The sequence below is a fragment of the Dermacentor albipictus genome, chromosome 7 (genome assembly GCF_038994185.2).
Source record: "Dermacentor albipictus isolate Rhodes 1998 colony chromosome 7, USDA_Dalb.pri_finalv2, whole genome shotgun sequence".
Lineage (NCBI taxonomy): Eukaryota > Metazoa > Arthropoda > Arachnida > Ixodida > Ixodidae > Dermacentor > Dermacentor albipictus.
This window is the reverse complement of record NC_091827.1, coordinates 45,091,594-45,111,608: the sequence shown is the minus strand read 5'-3', so window position 1 is coordinate 45,111,608 and position 20,015 is coordinate 45,091,594. Positions and strand designations below refer to the sequence as shown.

At 50.9% G+C, this 20,015-nt stretch overlaps 1 protein-coding gene across 4 annotated transcripts in view; it reads right to left on the bottom strand.

Annotated features, from left to right (window-relative positions):
* Actn (alpha actinin) overlaps positions 1-20,015 on the bottom strand; it is a 121,228-nt gene that overhangs the window by 94,092 nt on the left and 7,121 nt on the right. For 2 of the 4 annotated variants that reach the window (XM_070522141.1, XM_070522142.1), the window contains exon 1: positions 15,818-16,344. The exons of the other annotated variants lie outside the window; for them this stretch is intronic. In XM_070522141.1, the coding sequence (XP_070378242.1) occupies positions 15,818-15,919 (102 nt within the window). In that variant the 5' untranslated portion in view covers positions 15,920-16,344. Of the gene's footprint in view, positions 1-15,817; positions 16,345-20,015 lie in introns of those variants that run through there. 4 annotated transcript variants of the gene reach the window in all.

Sequence of the window (20,015 nt, the reverse complement as noted above, 5' to 3'; positions counted from 1 at the left end):
TGTGTTCCACCTGAATATTTTTTTCATTTTTTTGTTTGTTTGTTTCGGTAACGAAGGTAGAAACAAATGCCCTGTGAAACCCGATGAGCGACGACTGCACTAATTAAGCAGCTCCCACAGCGTTGCGTGCTAATAAACGTCAGTATATAAATATATGCACTGGTTCTGATGGGCACACTTTCTTACTCAACGAAGTTAAACCCGGTTTTGAGTGTTGTCAGGTGTACTTCACGCAAGGGGTTGACGCGTTATGTAGAGTGCCCTGCGCAGAGAATCCGCCCCGCCCTTCCCCGCCGACTCGCTAAGGAAGACATTGTGCCTTTGATAAAAAAAAATTATTGGGTTTCACGTGCCAAAACCACTTTCTGATTACGAGGCACGCCGCAGCGGAGGACTCCGGAAATTTCGACCACCTGGGGTTCTTCAACGTGCACCTAAATCCAAGTACACGGGTGTTTTCGCATTTCGCCCCCCATCGAAATGCGGCCGCCGTGGCCGGGATTCGATCCCGCGACCTTGTGCTCAGCAGCCTAACACCATAGCCACTGAGCAACCACGGCGGGTGTGCCTTTGATCGACTTCATCTGGGAGTTGAATCGCATTTCCACTTCTTTCGTTTTTATTTTTTATTCCACCTCTGTTCGGTCTCGAGAACGAGCCAAGCTCGGCGATCGCCCAAACCGCAAAAACCGGAGCGGCCGCGAACTGGCCACGAACTTCCTCGTGGCCGGCGGAATCGCCGACGCCTGCCGTGTCCGCTTGTCGGATCGCGAGCGAGGTCGAGTCCGCGTCGTCACACAGGAAACGAGAAAAAGAAAGGCGTCGAGGGAACGAGAGGGAAAAAAAAAAAAAACAGAACGCGCGCGCTCGCCGGGGGGCTGTCGACACCTGGGCAACGAACGGGCCGGGAAACATGAAAGCGATTCCAGGCATTTCCTACGTATCGCGTTCCGCCGTTCTCCTTTTTTGTTCTCTCTTCAGAAGAAAAAGAAAGAGAGAGGGCGTTCACACATAAGCGGCACGTCGTTTTTGTCGGGCTATCGAGACGAGAGCCTCGATGTCGGGTACGCGACGCCGTAATACACCTACGCACACTCACTCTATCTATCCATCCAACACTATCTATCTATCCATCCAACACTATCTATCTATCCATCCAACACTATCTATCTATCCATCCAACACTATCTATCTATCCATCCAACACTATCTATCTATCCAACACTATCTATCTATCTATCTATCTATCTATCTATCTATCTATCTATCTATCTATCTATCTATCTATCTATCTATCTATCTATCTATCTATCTATCTATCTATCTGTGCGTTAGCATTAGGAGTGTAAAAGCAGAAAAGTCTATGCATGTGAAGTGTGGGAATCCAGTCACGTGGTAGAGGTAGAGAGGGGTTGGGAGAGCTTAGAAGAGCGTGTGCACTGTGAGAGGGAAGGCTTGGTGAGCGAGAAAAGAAGACGTGAACCCGAGAAGACCCCTCATCTTTCCTCCCCCGCCCCCAGTACGCTGCGCCGTGCTCACACATGGGCTGCAGAATTGAGCGTACTTTCCCTCTCCCAAATCACGAAGAAAGAAGAAGACGGGTGAAGACGTCGCTTTAAAAGTTGCTTGCTGAAGTGGTCGTAATTAACTTGAAGCCCCCCCTTACCCCCCTCTCTCTCTCCACACACACACACACACACACACACACACACACACACACACACACACACAAACGCGCGCGCGAATAATAATTAGAGAGAGATTAGGATCGGAAAGCAATGCACTTGCCCGACCGTTGCGCAACGGGCTCGAGCGATCGCTCACCCCTCCACCACGTGACCCCGCCACGCGTCCGTATCTCGGTGCTCCAAAAGCACGGAAGCGCGCGAGGCATAAGCTAGAGCCCAATCGCGATCGCATCAAAAAAACAGAACGAAAGCAAAGGCCAAGAGGACAGATGTGGCGCTCCGCGTAAAAGCACGCGGCAAAAGAAAAAATCTGAAACGAAAAGAAAGAAAGAAAGAAAGAAACGAAAGAAAGAAAGAGAAAGAAAGAGAGAAAGAGAAAGAAAGAGAGAAAGGAAGAAAGAAAGGAATGAACCAGTACGCATACGAAGCTGCGGCGGCGGCGAAAGTGGACCGCCGCCACGCACGATCGGGTGCGCACGGGCGACATCGAATGCGCGCTGCCGTCGCTGGCGGCGGATGCGGCGACGGCATACCGACACCTCCCTCCCCCCTTTCCTCCTCCTCCTCTGCTGCTCCATCGCTGGCGGCAGCGGCAGCAGCAGCAGCAGCCGGTAGACCATGACCGAAACGGGCTCGAGAGGAGGAGACGGCGGGGCGATAAAAACGACGCCGCCAGCCGATCGATGCCTGCCTGCTCTTGTTTTCGATCAGACACACACCGCGCACCCGCAGCGGAAGGCGAAAGTTACAAACCTCGATATAACGAAGTCGACGCGCAGCCGCGCGAACCGCCTTCGTTGAGACCCGGTAAACTCTAAACGTATCATATATATATGCTATAAGCTACGTTTGACACCTCAATTATTTATTATTATTATGTTTAATTAAGCACGGAGAACTCAACGAAGGTTCTATATACAGTACAGTATAGCGTTGTTGACACACTCGAGTGACACTTAATAACGAGGTTCGAATCTGGTTACCCCGTTTGTCCACCGCAAGAAAACATGAAAAGGAAAAAAGCTCAGTCCATGTCAGTTATTTAGGTTTTTTTTTTAATGATTGCAAGTAAGCTAGAACCCAGCGGCACGTATCACCAGAGAACACACCCAGTCGCCTCATCAGTGGCGCATAATTTTAGAGTTCAGTATCACCGGGACCGGCCCACCAAAACGGCGAGATGCCCCGTCCACCCGCCAAAAAAAGAAAAAGAGAAAAAAAGAGAGAAAGAATGGAAGGAAAACGGAGCCGCAATCGGAGAACAACGCTTCGAATAAAACAAACATACTCTATCGCGTGTATGGATACGAAGCCGAGCGCAGCCAACCAAATCATTTGTTCGGGCACTCCGGCAAAGAACGACGTTCTGTACACGCGTGAAGTTGACAGCAGGCTGGAGAGGTTAAGAAACGACAACACTGCAAAATACCACACGATCCAAGCTCAACATGCGCAAATACATCGCTCGGGATAGAGAAAAGAAAAGAAAAGAAGGAAGAATCCCGCTAGGGCCACGAGGTTGGCAGCAGACGTGCGAACGTACTTCTGGAACAGACGACCGAACGCCATCGGCGAGCAGACGATCGGAGTCTCAACGAGGACACCCTATACGCCGACGACGAATAAAGCAGCTGTTCGTTGAGAAAGAGTTATCACCCTGGTGCATAGAGAACAAGGCGTCGTTCATCAAGTACGCCGAAGTGCCTCGCGATCCTGCCGGGGGCGTCAACGCGACACTACAGGCGCGACGACGACGCGGGCGAAGCGGTGACGACTGTGCCGCGGAGAGGCCTTTCGACATTCGAGAAACCATCGAACGCGCTGAAACGCGCGAAGATCCCCCCCCCCCCCTTTTCTTTTTTTTTTTGCGATAACACACAGACACGGCCACTGGCACGACACTACAGTGAACCCCCCTCCAATGCCTGGTGCGTCGCTAGAACCAAACCGTCGGTATGGTCACAGCAGTGTTGCTTCACAATAAAACAAGTGTGTGTGCACTGAGGGAGAAGCGTTGAGCTAAGCGAGAGGGAGAAGTGAACATATTTCAGTAAACATCGAAGACTCGCCTATCACCCGTTTGCTCCCCACATATGCGTAGGATGTCCGCCGATATGCCTCACGCCTGGTCGAGCTTGTACAGAACCTCTCGCACGTTTAGTGATATCTATAGGTACTACAGTGATAGGCATCGAACGTTGCGAGCGCAGATGGAACTAATGGATACAAATGCAAGAAATATGTAAAAAAAAGAATGTGTTTGATTGCGAAGGTAAATAGATAACAGCGCTGTTCACTTAAACAGCGTTGTCTGTATATACTTGCTCTATGCTTGCCTTTCTCGAAAACCAACAGTCAAGGCTCGAAAACCAACTTTCTGTGGCCTTACACCTGGGTCTGCCAGAGCTGATCATATCTCCAGTCCAAATGAACTTTTTTTTTCGTTTTCAAAAGTCGTTCGTTATCAATTTATTACCGCACCCAGTTTAGTACATTTACTTTCTCCGTACCTTCTCTTCCATTTCCCCATTTGCATTGACTTCGCTTAATTCCGAACGCTCATTGACAAGAGTTCGGTTGCTGACACAACTCGGCACACTCTAGTTGCATTCGATTCGCCCAGCAGTAGCGCCGTGCTGCTAATTATGCGCCTTACGCAAAGACGTGAAAGTAGAGCCGCACGTAATCATAGTTCCACCGGTATAGGAAGAATCGCCAATGAAGTAGCTCATCGAGGTTCAGTACCAGTTCCGTGCTAGTGCAAAACCGCCCTGGCACTTCCTGCAAGAGACCTGCACCGTACCTCTCCCGCAAGTGCAAGAAATTCGGTGAACTCGTTCTGCACGAACCCTGCACTGCGTGAAACGAATGGCGACGCGCAGACGACGTCATGTTGCACTAGTGCAGCGCCGAAGTGAGGGTGAATCGAATGGACCAACAGAAACAGAAGCAGCAGCCGGGCATTTCACGTCGTCTGCTCAAAGGACGAACCTCACAAACAGACGGCATATATACCAAACAGCAGCAGAAGCCGCGTCCGTCTGCTCGAAAGGCGCGAATGCGTCGTCTGCACACGGCGCCGACGCAATGGGAAACTGCGCACATTTCGCACCCAAACGACGCGACGCGCAACTTTACGAAAGCTCAAGTGAGCCCCCGCCAGCCTGACGACGATCGCGAAACGTGAGGCCATTTCCGCGCGGAGCATGCGGGCCGCTGCGTTTCGAAACACGAAATCGATGTAAATAATAAACGCGCGCGAGCGAGCGCCTGCACGGGGAGGGCGTTTCAGACCGTCGTCACGCTCTGAATGGCGGGAGGTCAAAGTCAAGGTCAAATTCCACATGTTGGCACCGCAACAGCAACGTGGAGTGCGAGTTGGCTCTATTGGACCGGATTGTGCCGCGGTTGAGGAGGAGGAGGAGAGATCTCGCACCCCCAAACCCACTGCGCTTCAATCACGCGACATCTATAGGCGTTGCGTTGTTTCTACACCGCAGTCGAACCTTATTTCCTCTCCGCCGCCTTTGTGTGACGCGCTTTTGTGTTCACGACGCTCTGCATTGTTCCCACCGAGTCGATCGCATTCCGTGGCGCAGACACACGGCGCCCCCCCCCCCCCCCCTCAAAAAAAAAAGAAAAAAAGAAAGAAAGAAAGCACGCGCTAACGTACACTATACACACACAGCGCAGAAAGGCGTATGCCTGCCGTATATGTACATGAGTACGAGAATAGCTCTAGCCGCCCTGTGGCTACAAACGCCGGAAGCATGTGATCGCGCGAAAGCCACGATCGTGCTCCTCCCCATGGCGAAAGCAGACGGCACGTACAACATCCCGGCGAGCAGAAGTGCGCGCGTGCATACACTTATGGAAGCGCAGCGGACAGACGCGCGCGGTTAACAATCAAACTTCGCGCGGCGGGGTTCTGCATTGAGCTGAGCGCGAGGTTGGAGGTTCGACTGGCCGGCCGCGGCGGCGTTAGCGGCTGCGCGGGTAGAAACGGTAAAAAAGGCAAATAAAGCGTCCGCGATGTGACCAGTCGGGCATAGTCATCACGTGACGTTTGAGACAGGAAACGAAGCACGCGCCAATCGATGCGCGCCAAACGCGCGTTAAAAAAGCAACCGATGAGTCATTCTTTGTACTTGACGGAAAACGAGGTTGATTATACACCGGCGGAGGAAATAAAGATTTATTTTAATTTAGCGACGCCGCAGGTAAACAGATGTGACGCCACAAACCTCAATGAGTGTTGCTTAAATGGATGCGCGAAGTATATAGTACACCCGACCATTCGTGATAAACCACTGGATCGCTGGCACTCGAAATTAACCATGTTTTTACCGTAGCTGCGACAGATGGCGCCACAGTTCCGTTCCGGTAAAAGCGACACCTCACGAGTGGCGATCGCCACGCCAACTCGGTCGGTTTTATTGTTGACGAAACTGGTGCGGTAATGCCCCGGGCCTAAAGCACGGTATTAAACTAAACACATCGGAAAACGTACACCACCCGTGAAAAGTTTGAGCGCGACCAAGCCAGCGCGGTTCAGCATGAAGGGTCGTGAATCATTTCGGATATATAAGCCCACGTAAAAACCGGGACGGACAGACAAAACAACCGATTTCGATCGGTTCGCATAACAAAGAAATGCTGTTTCTGCAGATGTTTTCTAAACTATAACTTAATCGGAGCGCTGCGGCAACTCGCGGACAGGTGTGTGTATGTTTGTGCTTGTTTACACATGTGAATGCGTCAATAAACCAATCATTTGCGAGTTCAGGGCGCGTGTGGTGTGTGTTGTTCTATCTGTCGATTATAGCCTTGTTTTTTTTATGCGCGCTGTCTTCTATCCGGAACGAAGCAGTACTTAATCGCACCAAGTCGCAGTTTTATTGGAGTCGTATATACACCTGGCGCTTCAACATATGCATAACGCTTATAGTAAGTGCGAGTATTCGGACAGGTCGTGTGAAATAAAATGTTCCAGAAAGACGCTACGCAAGTCGAGTCTGTGGGTGCAACGCGTAGTCCTCCTCTGCTTATCTTTAAGTTTAGTCAAGCCCATGCAAGCAAGAACAATACGTGGCGTCAGGGGAGCTGTAGTGCTCGTAATTTAGGGTGCCGCGTGGCCACACGTCTATCTTTTTCCTTCGCGTTTAACTTTTTTTTTCGAATTATCAAATCACCGTTTGCGGATAAACTGACCTTATTTTGATGCCCGAGAAGTGTAAATCGCTTAACCTAAAGGACAAACTAAAAAGCAACGCTAAGTCAGCTTGGACTGGTAATCTTTAAAAAGTATTTGACTCTATTTTGGCGGAACAAACGTAGACTATTTCAAGAGGAACTGAAGGCACGCGTTCCTGTTTTGAACTTCGCGCCAAAGCCTGGCCACCGTGGCACGTACGTCAGTGCGCCGTCGCGGAGTTCAAAGCATTCACTCGTACTCGGGTCGTATCCGGAGCTGGCAAAGTTCGCATAACTTGCTAGGTTGAATTTCTGGTTCCTGTGTAAAACGTAAAGTATACTCGAGCAGACGCTGTCAAAATGCATGACGTCACGGCGAACTATGTAGTGCGGGAACTTCACGTCGGCGGTGCCACCCGCGTTTCGCTAAATTTTACGCCTTGTTTTGGCCCATACACCAAGGCCTCTCTTCTAGCGGCGGCAATTCGTCATTGGAGCACATCGCATAGCTTACATAGCTTACATATACAGCCAGAGCCCTAGCATTGAAGGACTCTGATACAGCTGAAGTCAAAATTCCCGCTTATAGAGCCTCTAAGCGTTTCTCTTTCGTGTCGTGTTGGATTGATGCCCGAAGGTATTATGCCGTACACACAAACACATGTGCCCATTCCTGATAAACAAGCACAAAGGATTTCCGACAGCCCGCAAGTTAGCGCCGTGGCGCCTATCACGACGGTCACACATGACGGGAGCCTATGTAGCTGCAGTGCGCCGAGCCGCATGTATACCGTGGCGATTCTGAGCGGTCCGCCGACTCCGGAAGCGATGCAGCTGCGCGATTTGCGCCGCGACGCGTACATGAGCGCAAAAAAACACGGCACAGCTACAGCGCTGGCAGAACGAACTGCGCACAGATTGGCGCCGCTTTGTTTTCCGTGCGCTGCACGCAGATGGTTTTGCAGAAGCGCACCGACGCCGCGCCCCCTCGGAATCTGTACACGATTTTTTTTTGTAGTTTACTGCCACACAGTAGTTTTTCAGGGCTAACGGGGCACTACCATCGGCCTATAGTTGGCACGGATCCATGGCCCTAAAAACCGGGAGAGACAGACGGAAACAATGAGAAACAGACGACACGAGCAGACGATAGTTCGCGCCGTCTGCTTTTCGTGTTTACGTCTGCTTCGTGCAGACCATATAGCGTCATATGTTGAGATTTAGACCGTGACAATAACCGTGAATAAGGACTAATCTGCGAGTAACGGGGAAGCCGCCACCGGAAAACGTCCTTACCATCGCGCTCAACCAAGAAGTATGTAACAACGACTTTGCATTTCCAAGATGCATACAGTGTTCGTCGAATCAACTCAGTCACATGAGACGGAATTGCACAGTCAGGGAAGGTGACGCTAGCGGAGCCGGATCTCATCTTACAAAACACCAGGAGCTTCTTGAATTAGTGTCCCATCCGTAGGATCACATCACATCCGCAAAAAAGTTGCACGCTACGGAAGCATATGCGACCGAGGAAGTCGTAATGCCTCCAAGACGTCATGCATATCTGTGTCCTCCGGGTGAATGTAATTCCGACTTCCAATACGCATCCTGAACAAACTAAGACATCACAAGGTGATTCATATTGCTCTATGTTCAGTCAGATATCACTCCTCCCCCTACACGTCAACCGTCTCATGCAATGACCTGTAGCTTGCGACTTCCTTTAGCGACATGTCGTGAGACACTAGCCAAAGCTGCGACGCTCAAAAGTTCGCCAGCTGTATATCCACTAACAATACTGAAAATAAAGTCACTGAACATAGTTCGCTGCTTTTATGCACTGAAAGAGCCGTTTTTGCATGCACTGGCCGTAACAGCGTTCAATATGGCAGTCGTCTGCAACTACACAGTGTAAAAGCGCTGCCTAACACTTCAGAGTTTCTGTATTGTCTGCTACTCCACAGGCAAGAGAGACAGAAGAAGGTTTTAGCAGCTACTATGGACATTTCTGAACGCAGAAGCAGCGTCGCACTACATGCAGCCCCGCGAACCTTTCATATAACTATACACGACAGAGCGCAGGCACTATACAGTCGCAAGCTTGTAACGCCAAGCTGCACAGAAGTTCAAAGTACACCGGAGCAGTGAATCGGAACACAGTGAATACCACCGTGACCGCGAGGCGATGCCCGTAACGACAGGACGCGAACGGTCTAAATCTGGACGTCCTGTTACCTTACCCGTGCGTAAGGAATCGGTCAAGAATGGCGAGCGCGGTAAGTCTTCTGCTACTTTTCGGTGTCACTGCCACTATATACTTTGAGTTATAGCTATGCCTAAAAGAAGAGCAGACGACGCGTCTGCCCCCTTCAGACTTTCCGTATATCGTCTGCTGCTTTTCGGTGGCGCGTCTGCCTCGTTTTAGAGCGTAGATACCTAAAGCAATACGGCTAGGGTGCCTCGATGCGCGCGCATCGAGGCACCCTAAATACGGCGAGCAGACGACGCCCCCTGCCACTTCAAGCTTATGGAATATCGTCTGCTGCCTTTCGGTGCCCGTCTGCTACTTTTTACAAACGTTTCTCAAGCAACTGGCGAAGCCTTCTCCGCGAGACACGGCAAAGCGGAGAGCACGGCCTCGCTGCCACCCATCATGGAGGAGCGCGCACCGTGTCATCCGAGCCGGGCCCGAAACCGACCACAGCCGAGCGAGCAAGCGAGCGAGAGAACGAGCGGCGCACAGGGGTCCCTCCCCACGACCAAATCGGGAACGGAACCGCGGGCCAAAACGAGTTGGCTGCGAGGGACGGGGAGGAGGGGTTGGTGAGCTGCTATAGCAAGGCTTCGGAGTCAGCCACCGGACGGAGCTCCAAGACGGTGAAGGGGGAAGAGGAACAGCGGTGGAAAAAAAAGACGCGAGGAGTCGTTTTCGCTTCCGTTTGCCACACGCGCTAGGAGCGCCGACAGACAGACAGACAGACAGACGTGAGGACGTTAGGGGCCTCTATTGCGGTCCCCGGTTGCCACGGAAGCCGCAGGCAACCTCGCCGCAACGCTACATTTGCGCTCGATACCCCCCCCCCCCTCCCGTCCCTACCTTGGTACTTCCACCTTTAGCCCCCCCCCCCCCCCCCCCTATATAAGCCTTTCAGGAAGCAACTGTGTTGCAATCGCAAGAAGTTCCCGGGCGATTACGAGGCATCGCAATGCTGCCTGCGCAATCTGGGATATCCTATTCACAGTGTGAAGCAAGAACCGGCATCTAACATCTTGCGCGACCTATAGGTTTGCGTCGTTTACTTTGCCCTTCGAGCTCTTTATCCCATAAAGCACACGCACAATACTGTGCCGAGTCATGGCATGTGTCGGCATGCGCCACGTGTTGGCATGGCAGCATTTGGCATGGCAGCGGTTGGAAGCAGTTTCCGAGAATGCACGAACTCCATCAACTGCGATTACGACGAGCGACCGACGGAATGACCCAAGGAAAGCGCACTCGTACAGGCTAGGAGTTTCACCACGAAACGATCAGGAAGCACCGCCCAGAAGCGATGTGAAGAACACGGCGGCCACTACGTCCTTCTGGCAATTGCAGTACACGCGGCCTTCGGGTTTGGTTACCGTTATGCTCATGGGGAACCGTCGCCTACATGCAGCCTGTGCCGGTGTGAACACCACTAAGGTATATAGTGCAGTGAGGCAATGCAGGGTCACATGGGTCGGGCCACCTTTGAAGTCGAAAAGCCAAGTTTAGAAATACGGTGAGCAACAAGAAATCATGCAAGAGGAAAATCTGTATACACAGAGGGCAGTGCCTTGCTTTGTGAGGCCCGAAGCTGGCTGCCAGCGAGGGAAGCACGCCGGAGAAAACATTCACAGCAGGATGCTACATGTGTATCAGCAAAAGAAAAGAAACAGAGAGAGAGAGAGAGAGAGAAAAGAAAGGGCGTCGCAGTCGACGATAAAAGTAATAGAGAGTTTTAGTATTGGGGACGCAAGGCGTTGGGGCCCCAAGCGCTTGGGTGCGTTTGCGTTTGCGTACGCAAGCAGAAACGTGTTATAGGTTAGCGGCCCCAAACGCAAACCGTAATGAGGTCGCATGCGCTCGCAGCACCACCAACGTCTGATCGTTACTGCGTTATCATGTTATAAAATATGAAATGAAGCATATGAAGTAAAGTACATTAAACTCTTTTTATTAGAAGCAGTTAATAGAGAGGTTTACAGCGTCCGGTAATCGGGTTAACGCAGGCTGGGGCGTTGGGGCGGAGCCATGAACTAGAGCGGCCTGCATGGTGCTGCCACCTGGTGGCGCAAAGCTCAAACAGACAAAAACAGCTAATATTGCAGTAACCAAGTGTATTTTACTTTGCTGCGGGTATAAATTTTTGGCAGCAACACAATTAAGCCAGTGCCGATAATTTACACCAGCAGTGAAGTAGAATCGACTTGGTTACAGCAATATTAGCTGCTTTTGTCGATTTGAGCTTTGCGCCGCCAGGTGGATGCACCAAGCAGGACGCTCCCGTTTATGGCTCCGCCCCAACACCCCAACTGCGTTTATCCGAATACAGACACGCTAAACCTCTCTAATACACATAAAAACGACGTCTGTCGACACTTGGCGAAAGATTTATTAGGTTATCTACCCGCTAGCTACTCGTAAGTTCTCCTACACCGCAAGAGTCACGTGGGTAACGTGACCTCTTAGGGGCAGCGATGTTTTCGGCCGCTCCAACAACCCAAGGACGCAAGTAGACGTAGCGGTCTGCGCATGCGCAGTAACGTCGCCCCTCGTTCTTGCGTACGCAAGCCGCTTGCGTTCCCAACACTAAAACTCCCTAATCCCGCCATCGAACGCGGGACGAACGCCTTTCCGAATGCGGTCGGAAGATGTTGGTCTTTGGTTCGACTCCCCGGGCCAGAGCGAATTTTTCCTTCCACCGCGACGGTTTCTTATGGAAAACCAGATCGCGGTCTCGCGTGTAGCTTCCCGTTGTACAATCGGGTGGATGACAGTTTTCCCTTTCAGCAAATGAACAAAGCCAAGTTTTGAACGAATACCTCGCAGCTATGTAGTCTAAACTGGTTGGTCTATTATGCACTGTTGCTCTAACTAATCGCTTCACGACTTCTCTCAACTTTACAAATCCATCGAATACGGACCGTCGCGAGTCGAAAGCACACTTTCCTCTAACAAAAAAAAAGAAATAAATAAAGACGTCAAACGTCGCAGCCACGCCGATAAGGCATGAAAAAGGAGAGCCGCTTTCTCGAGCAAGTGCGAAGGCGGTTCATCACGTGGGCACCGCCAAAGGGGTTGAAGTTTTATAGGCGCCGATAAGGTTAACGCGCTAGTCGACGCAACACGCTGTACCCGCGTAAAGCGCGAACGTGAGTGCATTACAAATTCACTCGAGTCCTTGATCGCTGACGTCTCCGGTCGCGGCCTGCATGCCTTGACCGTAAAGAAGCAGATGACCGGCACCGTTACTAGGGGCTACGCAGACGCAGAAGTGGTCGCGCACAGTGCTACTGTAAGTTGATTGGTTGATTGATTGATTGTACTTGATCAATGATCGTGAGTGATCGATGTAGCTGGCGCTGCAATTTATTGGATTTAACGTCTCATCGCAGGATATGACCTAGAGAGTCACCGTATAGCATAGAGCTACGGAATTATTTCGACAGCCGTCTGGTGTTCTTTAACGTGCATTGAAATCTAAACGCAGGAGCGTGTTTTTTCTTTTTGCTAGCGTCGAAACCAGGACCTGGCGCTGCTTGGAAGACAGAGCGCTGTAGAGTTACCACAGCGGTTTTACAGCAAGTTACGCAAGAGCGATCACAAAGTAGCAACGGAAACACCAGATAGATATTAGAACTACTTCGATCGTCACTAGCTGACACGTGACGAACATACGTAAAGTCGTCGTGTTCACAAACGCGTCACAATTTTTTTTTAGTTCACAACAATATTAAGGATTTTATACAACACGTTTTTTAGGCAGCGATGCACGTTGTCGTCAAAGTCGTTGATGCACTACCAGTCAACGAGCACTCAGCACGTCTTAAACTGCATTGACTAAGACTGGATAAATTGGAGTGAGTGGAGAAAGATTGGTCCGCATAAAACACAATGCCTATAAGAAGCTCAGCGTAAAAAGGAAAATTAATATTGATAGGAAGGGGGGGGGAGGTTTTATTTTGGCCACGCATAGGGCTCTTGAACGTACACCCAAACGCACGGTATACGCAAGCGCTTTTGCATTGACCGGGAGTCGATCCCGCTACCTTGTCCCTCAGCAGCAGCAAGCCGAATATCCGCCGAGTCATCGCAGATAGAGCGACTTCGGCTTAATTACGGACGCGTTAAAGTATATGCAGTCGATCACTGTCACAGCTACAAGCACTGCATCATAAGTTAAAAACAATCCCAACGAAGGGTGCACAAAACGCTTCCGTTTCCAAGAAACAAGAGCGCGCCAGTTTCTTTGCTTAATTTTTTTTTTTCTCAACTGCGAAAGCCATCAAGAACCCACGCGATAAGTACTGCTTCCCGATCGAGCCGGATATGAAGGATAGATAAACAGAGCGCCCACAAATTGACGTCAAAGCCGTCATGCAACGCGCCGCTGAACATGATCGCACTGAGCCGAGACCAATAATCGAGCTATATCGATACGCCGCTCCAACACATGGCGCCAAGACGCGACGAAGTCGGCGTACTTCCTTGTAACGACTCGCACGGATATAGCAAAAATTTCGCTGTAAAGGGAAGAACCCCCGCATGTCCATCGCGTAGTCGAACCAACGAAGGAAGACCTGCCGAGTCAACTTCGCTATTCTACAAACATAGCATTTAGTAGAAGCTCCCATGTCCAAAGTGCGCATTTAAGTGCTTCCATTCACACGAAGGCAAACAATCGTCTTAACCATTTCCTCGCAAATGTGGGTTTAATTAACGTCACGAAAACACGCTTGGACTACACAGGATACGCCGCAACCAATGGTACTCGACATTTTATCATTATTTAAGGCCCCTCGGAGCACTGGAACGTGCACCGATACCGCGAGCATTCATTATTTCTTTTTTTAATTTGCCCGGAGCGCATAGTCAAAAGAATCGTAAAGACGGGCTCGAATTCGTAGGCCTCACGGATACATTCGGGATAGTCGACAGGTATGCATGATACGGTTTCGTTTGCTAGTAACCTGCGCTACTAGGCTTACTCCAATACATCGCGCTCATTCCTTCCGTTGTCCATCTCAGGCCACCGGTCTTCGAAACCGGCCTACACACGGCTACACGTCGACCCTCTCTCTCTCTCTCTCTCCCCCTCGTCTCCCCTCCCGTACGGTGTGTCTGCACGTCGCATTTCCTGAACCGTAGTACTAGTCGGCACAGGGAGGAGACAAGTCTGGGCCGACAACTACACGGCGCTCACGCACCTTTTCGTGCGCCCAGTGAAAGCTACGGCGTGCCTATCGGAACCGGACATCGCCAAACGCAACAACCCCCTCTCCCCACCCATTTCACCGACGGGGACAACTCCGACAGAAGCAAAAAAAAAGTAATAAAAAGGGTGCCACCGATGGATAAAAAAAAAGCGAACACTCGCTCGACTCTCCCGGCCTGTTATATCACCAGTCCGCGCACGAACGCAGCAACGCGAAGGGGGGAGATTATTTGATTTTATTTTCTGTCCAGATCTGGGTCAGAGCATCGCGCCGTAGCAGACGACGGAAAGGTACATCGAAACGCACTTTTTCCTCGCGTCTTGGGAAACACGAGCAACAGGGAAAAAAAGACAAGAAGAAAGCGGCGCTTTTCGCGGGCACGCTAAAAGTACGCACGGTATGTGTTTTCGTGCCTTTGGAAGAGATACGCCGTACGTAAGTGTCTGTTTATGCTTCTGTCTTGATCCGTCCATGCAGGCCGGATCGGAAGCTAAAGCAAAGCCAGGCTGATTTAGTCGGCATCGCGGCGAACGTACACGGTCTAGTTTACGTTCGGGAACCAAAACTAAATCGCAGTGACCCTTCGAGAATGGAATTCCGTACGACAAAACGACGATCTTGAATGCGGGGCGCTTGATCCATCCGGAAAATCGGCGCCACTGCTCGCAGAGCAGACGACGCTCTCGTCTTTTCAGTAATTTTTTTTCGTACGTCTGCAACAAAATTCCTTCTACTTTTCTGTAAACAACGATCACCTTGAGATCGACGGAGACGCGGCCGTTCCAGTCATGCGTTTTCAATCTTTCCGCTTATATTCGGGAAATTCGAAGCCGCGGTAGTCATTTACGGGACACAGCAGACGAAGTAACCTTACGAACAGACGACGGTGCAAACCGTCGTCTGCTGCTTTGCGCGTCTGCAACGAGAGAGATGCCGTGATCCCAGAAGCCGCGCAAAAAAAAAGAAACAAGATCGTCCTCGACCACCTTGGGGCGAGGCAACGCGATCCGTTAGGCCTGTGCGCTTGCCGCGAGACACATTTGGCTGCGTGCTGCTGCCACCGCCGCCTCCGCCACGGGAGAGCCGGTGAGGGGTCTTTTAATCGCCCGCCCCTGCTGCTGCTGTTGCTGCCGGGGCGCCGTTGACGTGTTTTGACGGCGGCTTCGCAGGCTTCGCTCGCCCACGCTCCTCGCGTACGGTGCAAGCAGAAGGGCAAAAACACCATGAAACAACACACACTCGGTGTAGTCGGGCAAAACGTGCTAAAACGATTCTTTTTTCTTTTTTTAGGGGGGGGGGGGGGGGGTGCGGGGATGACATCGGTGCGCGTTCCCGAGATCCACTACATACGATAGCAGACAGCGCAGGCGGCTCCCGGACAAGTCGGCTCTGCGCTACCTGACGCGGCAGACGATTCTTTTATCCAATCCAGGTAGCCGCGGCGATAGACAACACGACGGGGTAAAAAAAAGACTTACCTTGCGCTGCTGTTTCTCCCATGCCGGATCGAGTAGTCCCTCGCGCTCCCACTCCTCTTCCTGTTCCATGTAGCCGTCAGAGTACGGACCCCCGTCTCCCATCTTGAATCGCGAAAGCACTGGGCAGCAAGTCGCGCGGCGGTAACAAAAAAACTCGCTACTACAAGCACTGAGGGACGGCGTCGACGACGATTTCCGAAGCAACACTAGTCGCTGGAGTCGGGTGTCGCTGTTCGCGGCGTGTAACGTTTAGCCGAGGAGCTTCGCCGGAACTCGATCGGCGCCGAAGGGCGGCTTCTTTTCGTCGGTCGTCGGCGGGGAAGTTATCTTCAAAACGTCGCGCACCGTCTTTTTTCTTCCTTTCCGGCCCGGTCGAAACAGGCGCTCGCTCGGCTCGCCTGAGGTTCCTTCGGCGGTCTTGCCCGTTGGATAACCTTCCCGAAGCAAACCGCGGCCACCGGCCCGAGTATATTTAGGGCTTTTCGTGAAAAAGCATCTCTCCAGTCTGTGCCAGCCAATGGGAGCACACAATGCCGCCATCACGTGTCGGCGCCGGTGGCGCCATCCCGCGAGCTGCCGGCGCACTCAGCGGCGGCGGCGGCGCCGCTCTGAGTCACGTGACCGGGGTCACCATAATAGGAGTCGCAGAGCACCCTCAACCGTGACTCACCGCTGCTGCGCGCACTCTCTCTCGCTCGCCTGCGTAAGCGCGCCGACCATGCGGCGGCACCGAACGTTGCCGTCGCTACCGTTTTTCTCCGAGGTTCTTGGCAGTGCGGCTGGATTTCACGCCGCCGTCTGGCGAACGACGCGACTGGGCGCTTATCGCGACGATAGAGACGCGTTCAGCAGCGTTATCACTGGTATCTACGCCGTTCTCCTCGTTGTCCTGATCAGTTGGCTCACATTGTGGCACACCACTAGACTCTTTATCCCCTTGAACTCCTGTGTGCTCATGGCCGCGTTTAACGCTCACTGAACCCACTCGATGCGTGCTTTTTGCTGCATAACTTGTAGCTCTGTGCACAGCCTAGAGCGAGATTCCCAATGGATTGCCTCGCCCCGCAATAAAGGGTGAAAACATTGAATTTATCCCTGAGAAGAATTACAAGGCCCTGCCTACCAGAAGCAGGGATACGGCGATGCTTGTTGGTTTCCTCTACGCATGACCCATGTACCCATTACAGAGGATCGCGCTGGTGGTGCTAGAAGGTGAATATGGGGGGATTCGAAACAAAATTAGTCTAATGTAAAAATAAGAACACCGATTAAAAGGTTTTGAGAAGATAAAACGAAAAGAAAAATACTATCAGGTTTTCTGTGTTTCACGTTCGCTTCTTATTTTCTTTCTTTCCTCCTTTCTTTTTTTTTCGCAAGTTTTTAATCTTTCTCTTGAGGTTGTATTGTGACGATTGTTGCTCAAGAGCGGCAAACAACAATGTAGTTCTTTATGCTTGCGTGGCTCTCTACACTCTTAATTTGCCAATTCTGCCCAGTATATAGTAGCAAGGAAAGAAAAGAAAGCTCGGACATTTGAGTTGCGTGTCAATTGATCCCTCTGCTCACTTTATGTGGCTACACAGTTCACAACATACTGCAGAGTGTTGCCAGAGTCCTTCCAACATGGAAAGACTCTGGCATTGCCATACATGACCGCTTTTCTAAATGCACTACCAACTATGACGGGATATTTGATGTGCCGCGTTCCATCGAATACTTCTTTCCCCTCGTAACGCCTGCAGCCAATAATTGACCTGATCACGTGGTTTCTGCCGGTGACTACGATTTTCTATGAAAAAAAAAACAAATGCACTTTGACTAGCAAAGAAAGGAAAGGAAGAAATAAAATACAAAGCGAACGTAACACAACACAAAACCTGGCGGTATTTTTCTTTTCGTTTTATCTTCTCAGAACTTTTTAATCGGTGTTCTTATTTTTACATTATAGTATTCTACATTACGCTAGGTCATAAGTTAATTACGAGGATTCACCAAAATATTAACGAAGGATCATCCTATCATCTTCGTGACCTTCTTTTTCTTCAATGGAGTCTGCAGAACCTTGCAACAATGTTATCTAATTGAGACATTTACTATCTACTGATTTACTGACATTGCATCACATATCGAGTCTGTTTGCAAAGACGTAGGATGTCTATAGGCATGCTTTCCTACGACAGGTTTCCCGTTTTAGGTCAGCTGGTACAGCAACGTCACAGAAGCGCCGCCAGCTCCTGCGATGTTATAGACATGTCCTTTGAATCTATCATCGGCGTTGACCGAGAGCTATGATCGCCGCAGACAGACCAGACTGTGAGCTCGGTCAAAGAATTCGCCGAAGCGCATTCCGACTTCGTCGAAAGTCCTCGGCCTACTCCCGTCGCAAAACGCCGCACTGTGGTCGATGAAGCTGTCAGACCTCTGCGCCGGTATCCATGCATATACCGATCGAGTGGCTCCAAAAGAAGCGGAAACGATAATACATTAAGTGCAAGAAGTACTCGAGGGCCCGACCCTACGCAATACAGCCGACTGCCCGTGGTCATCACCGGTAGTGGCCACTCGTCGAGAGGGACTAGCCTACGCTTATATGCGTACCGGGGGGGGGGGGGGGGGGTATTCTGTAAGAGTCCGCCTAGTGGACTGTCCATTTCGGCCGCTGCTGATTGGATGGAGCTGTACAAGCGAGGAGTATACGAACGGCCCTAGCCAATCAGGAACGGCCGAAATGGACAGTCCACTAGGTGGACTCTTATATAGAATACCTCCCCAGGTGTGTGTGTGTGTGTGTGTGCGTGTGTGTGTGTGTGTGTGTGTGTGTGTGTGTGTACTGGACCTCCGCGGCCCGGCGCTGCTGTCAGTTGTTGAAGATGGCGGTTGTGCTATACAACGACGAAGCAATCGGAGGATGCGAGGAAAATGTGAGATCGTGGGGGAGCAGAGATGAGAGAGCGGGGGGGAGGGGAGGGGAGCCTGTGTGGCAGAGGGCTACCTTCACACGTTCACGGCTCACGAGCAACGAAGTGCGATTCGTTTTCTGTGGAGCAAGGGAGAAACGCCCGCGGAAATCCACAGGGAAATGCAGCCCACGTATGGGGAAAAGGTGCCTCGCTTTGAGAAGTGTGAGGTGGTTGTGTTGCGAGTTCTCAAAAGGCCGTGGAGACCTGATGACAATGACCAGCGTTCGGGGAGGCCGCACGCATCGCTGACCGACAACACAGGGGCATCTCAAGTTTAGTGCCGCGATGGGACAAACGTCTGAACCTTATTTTGGCTAATAAAAAAATAGGGGCAAATACTTTCTGATTCGCGGCCTCGCGCTAATTAACAGCTCGACTAATTAATGAACATTCAATAACTATATTTTCATTTAATTACGACACGTATAGCAATTTACGAATTGTAGCCGGTGAGTTCGCAAGGCGTATGCACTAGGAATCAATTTTTTTGGATGACTCCAGTTTAGAGACGTTCACTTCCAAAGTCTGCGACGAAATACATGGGCTTTCCAGTTACTTGTGCGCTTCAATGTATAAAACGCGTGGTTTTGTAAGTGGAACAGCAGTGCATTTTTGCCGTAACCGTAAGTTCCCCGGCACGCATCTGAAACCCGTAAGTGGATACGCATTGCAAACTCACTGATTATATGTACAATCCGCAAATTGCAGTATACGTGCCGTAAATTAATTAATTCGAAAGTTACTTAGCTAACTATAGTTAATTAGTAGATTATGCATTTCGATTTCTCGTGCGACCAATGACCGCTGCTTCGAGTAATCCAGCTCAATGACTACACTTACAATATCTTCCACTGACGATTAAAAAAAAATTTTGTATGGTCTAAAATAATTACACATATTGTTCATTTATTTATTCCTGTCGCAAGGCATTATATTCCGACAACGCATCGGATAATTTACTGGATGCTCACTTCTTGGATCTCAAGTGCGGATACTGGCAGTAGAGGTGGATGAGCTCGATCGCGAGCAGACTAAAGCCCTTTAAACTTCGTAAAGTAGCGCCACGCTTTGAAGAACTCCTCCTCCTCCTCGCGCGCTCTGGCCGACGCCGCGTCGCCATTGGCCTAACAGCATCACGTGGGCCCTCGCGCCGTGCTTCAGCGCCATTTTGTCTCGAGAAGCGTCTACGGATTGGCGAGGAGCGCATGTTGGCGCCGTTGCTACGCTCGAGCAGTGTA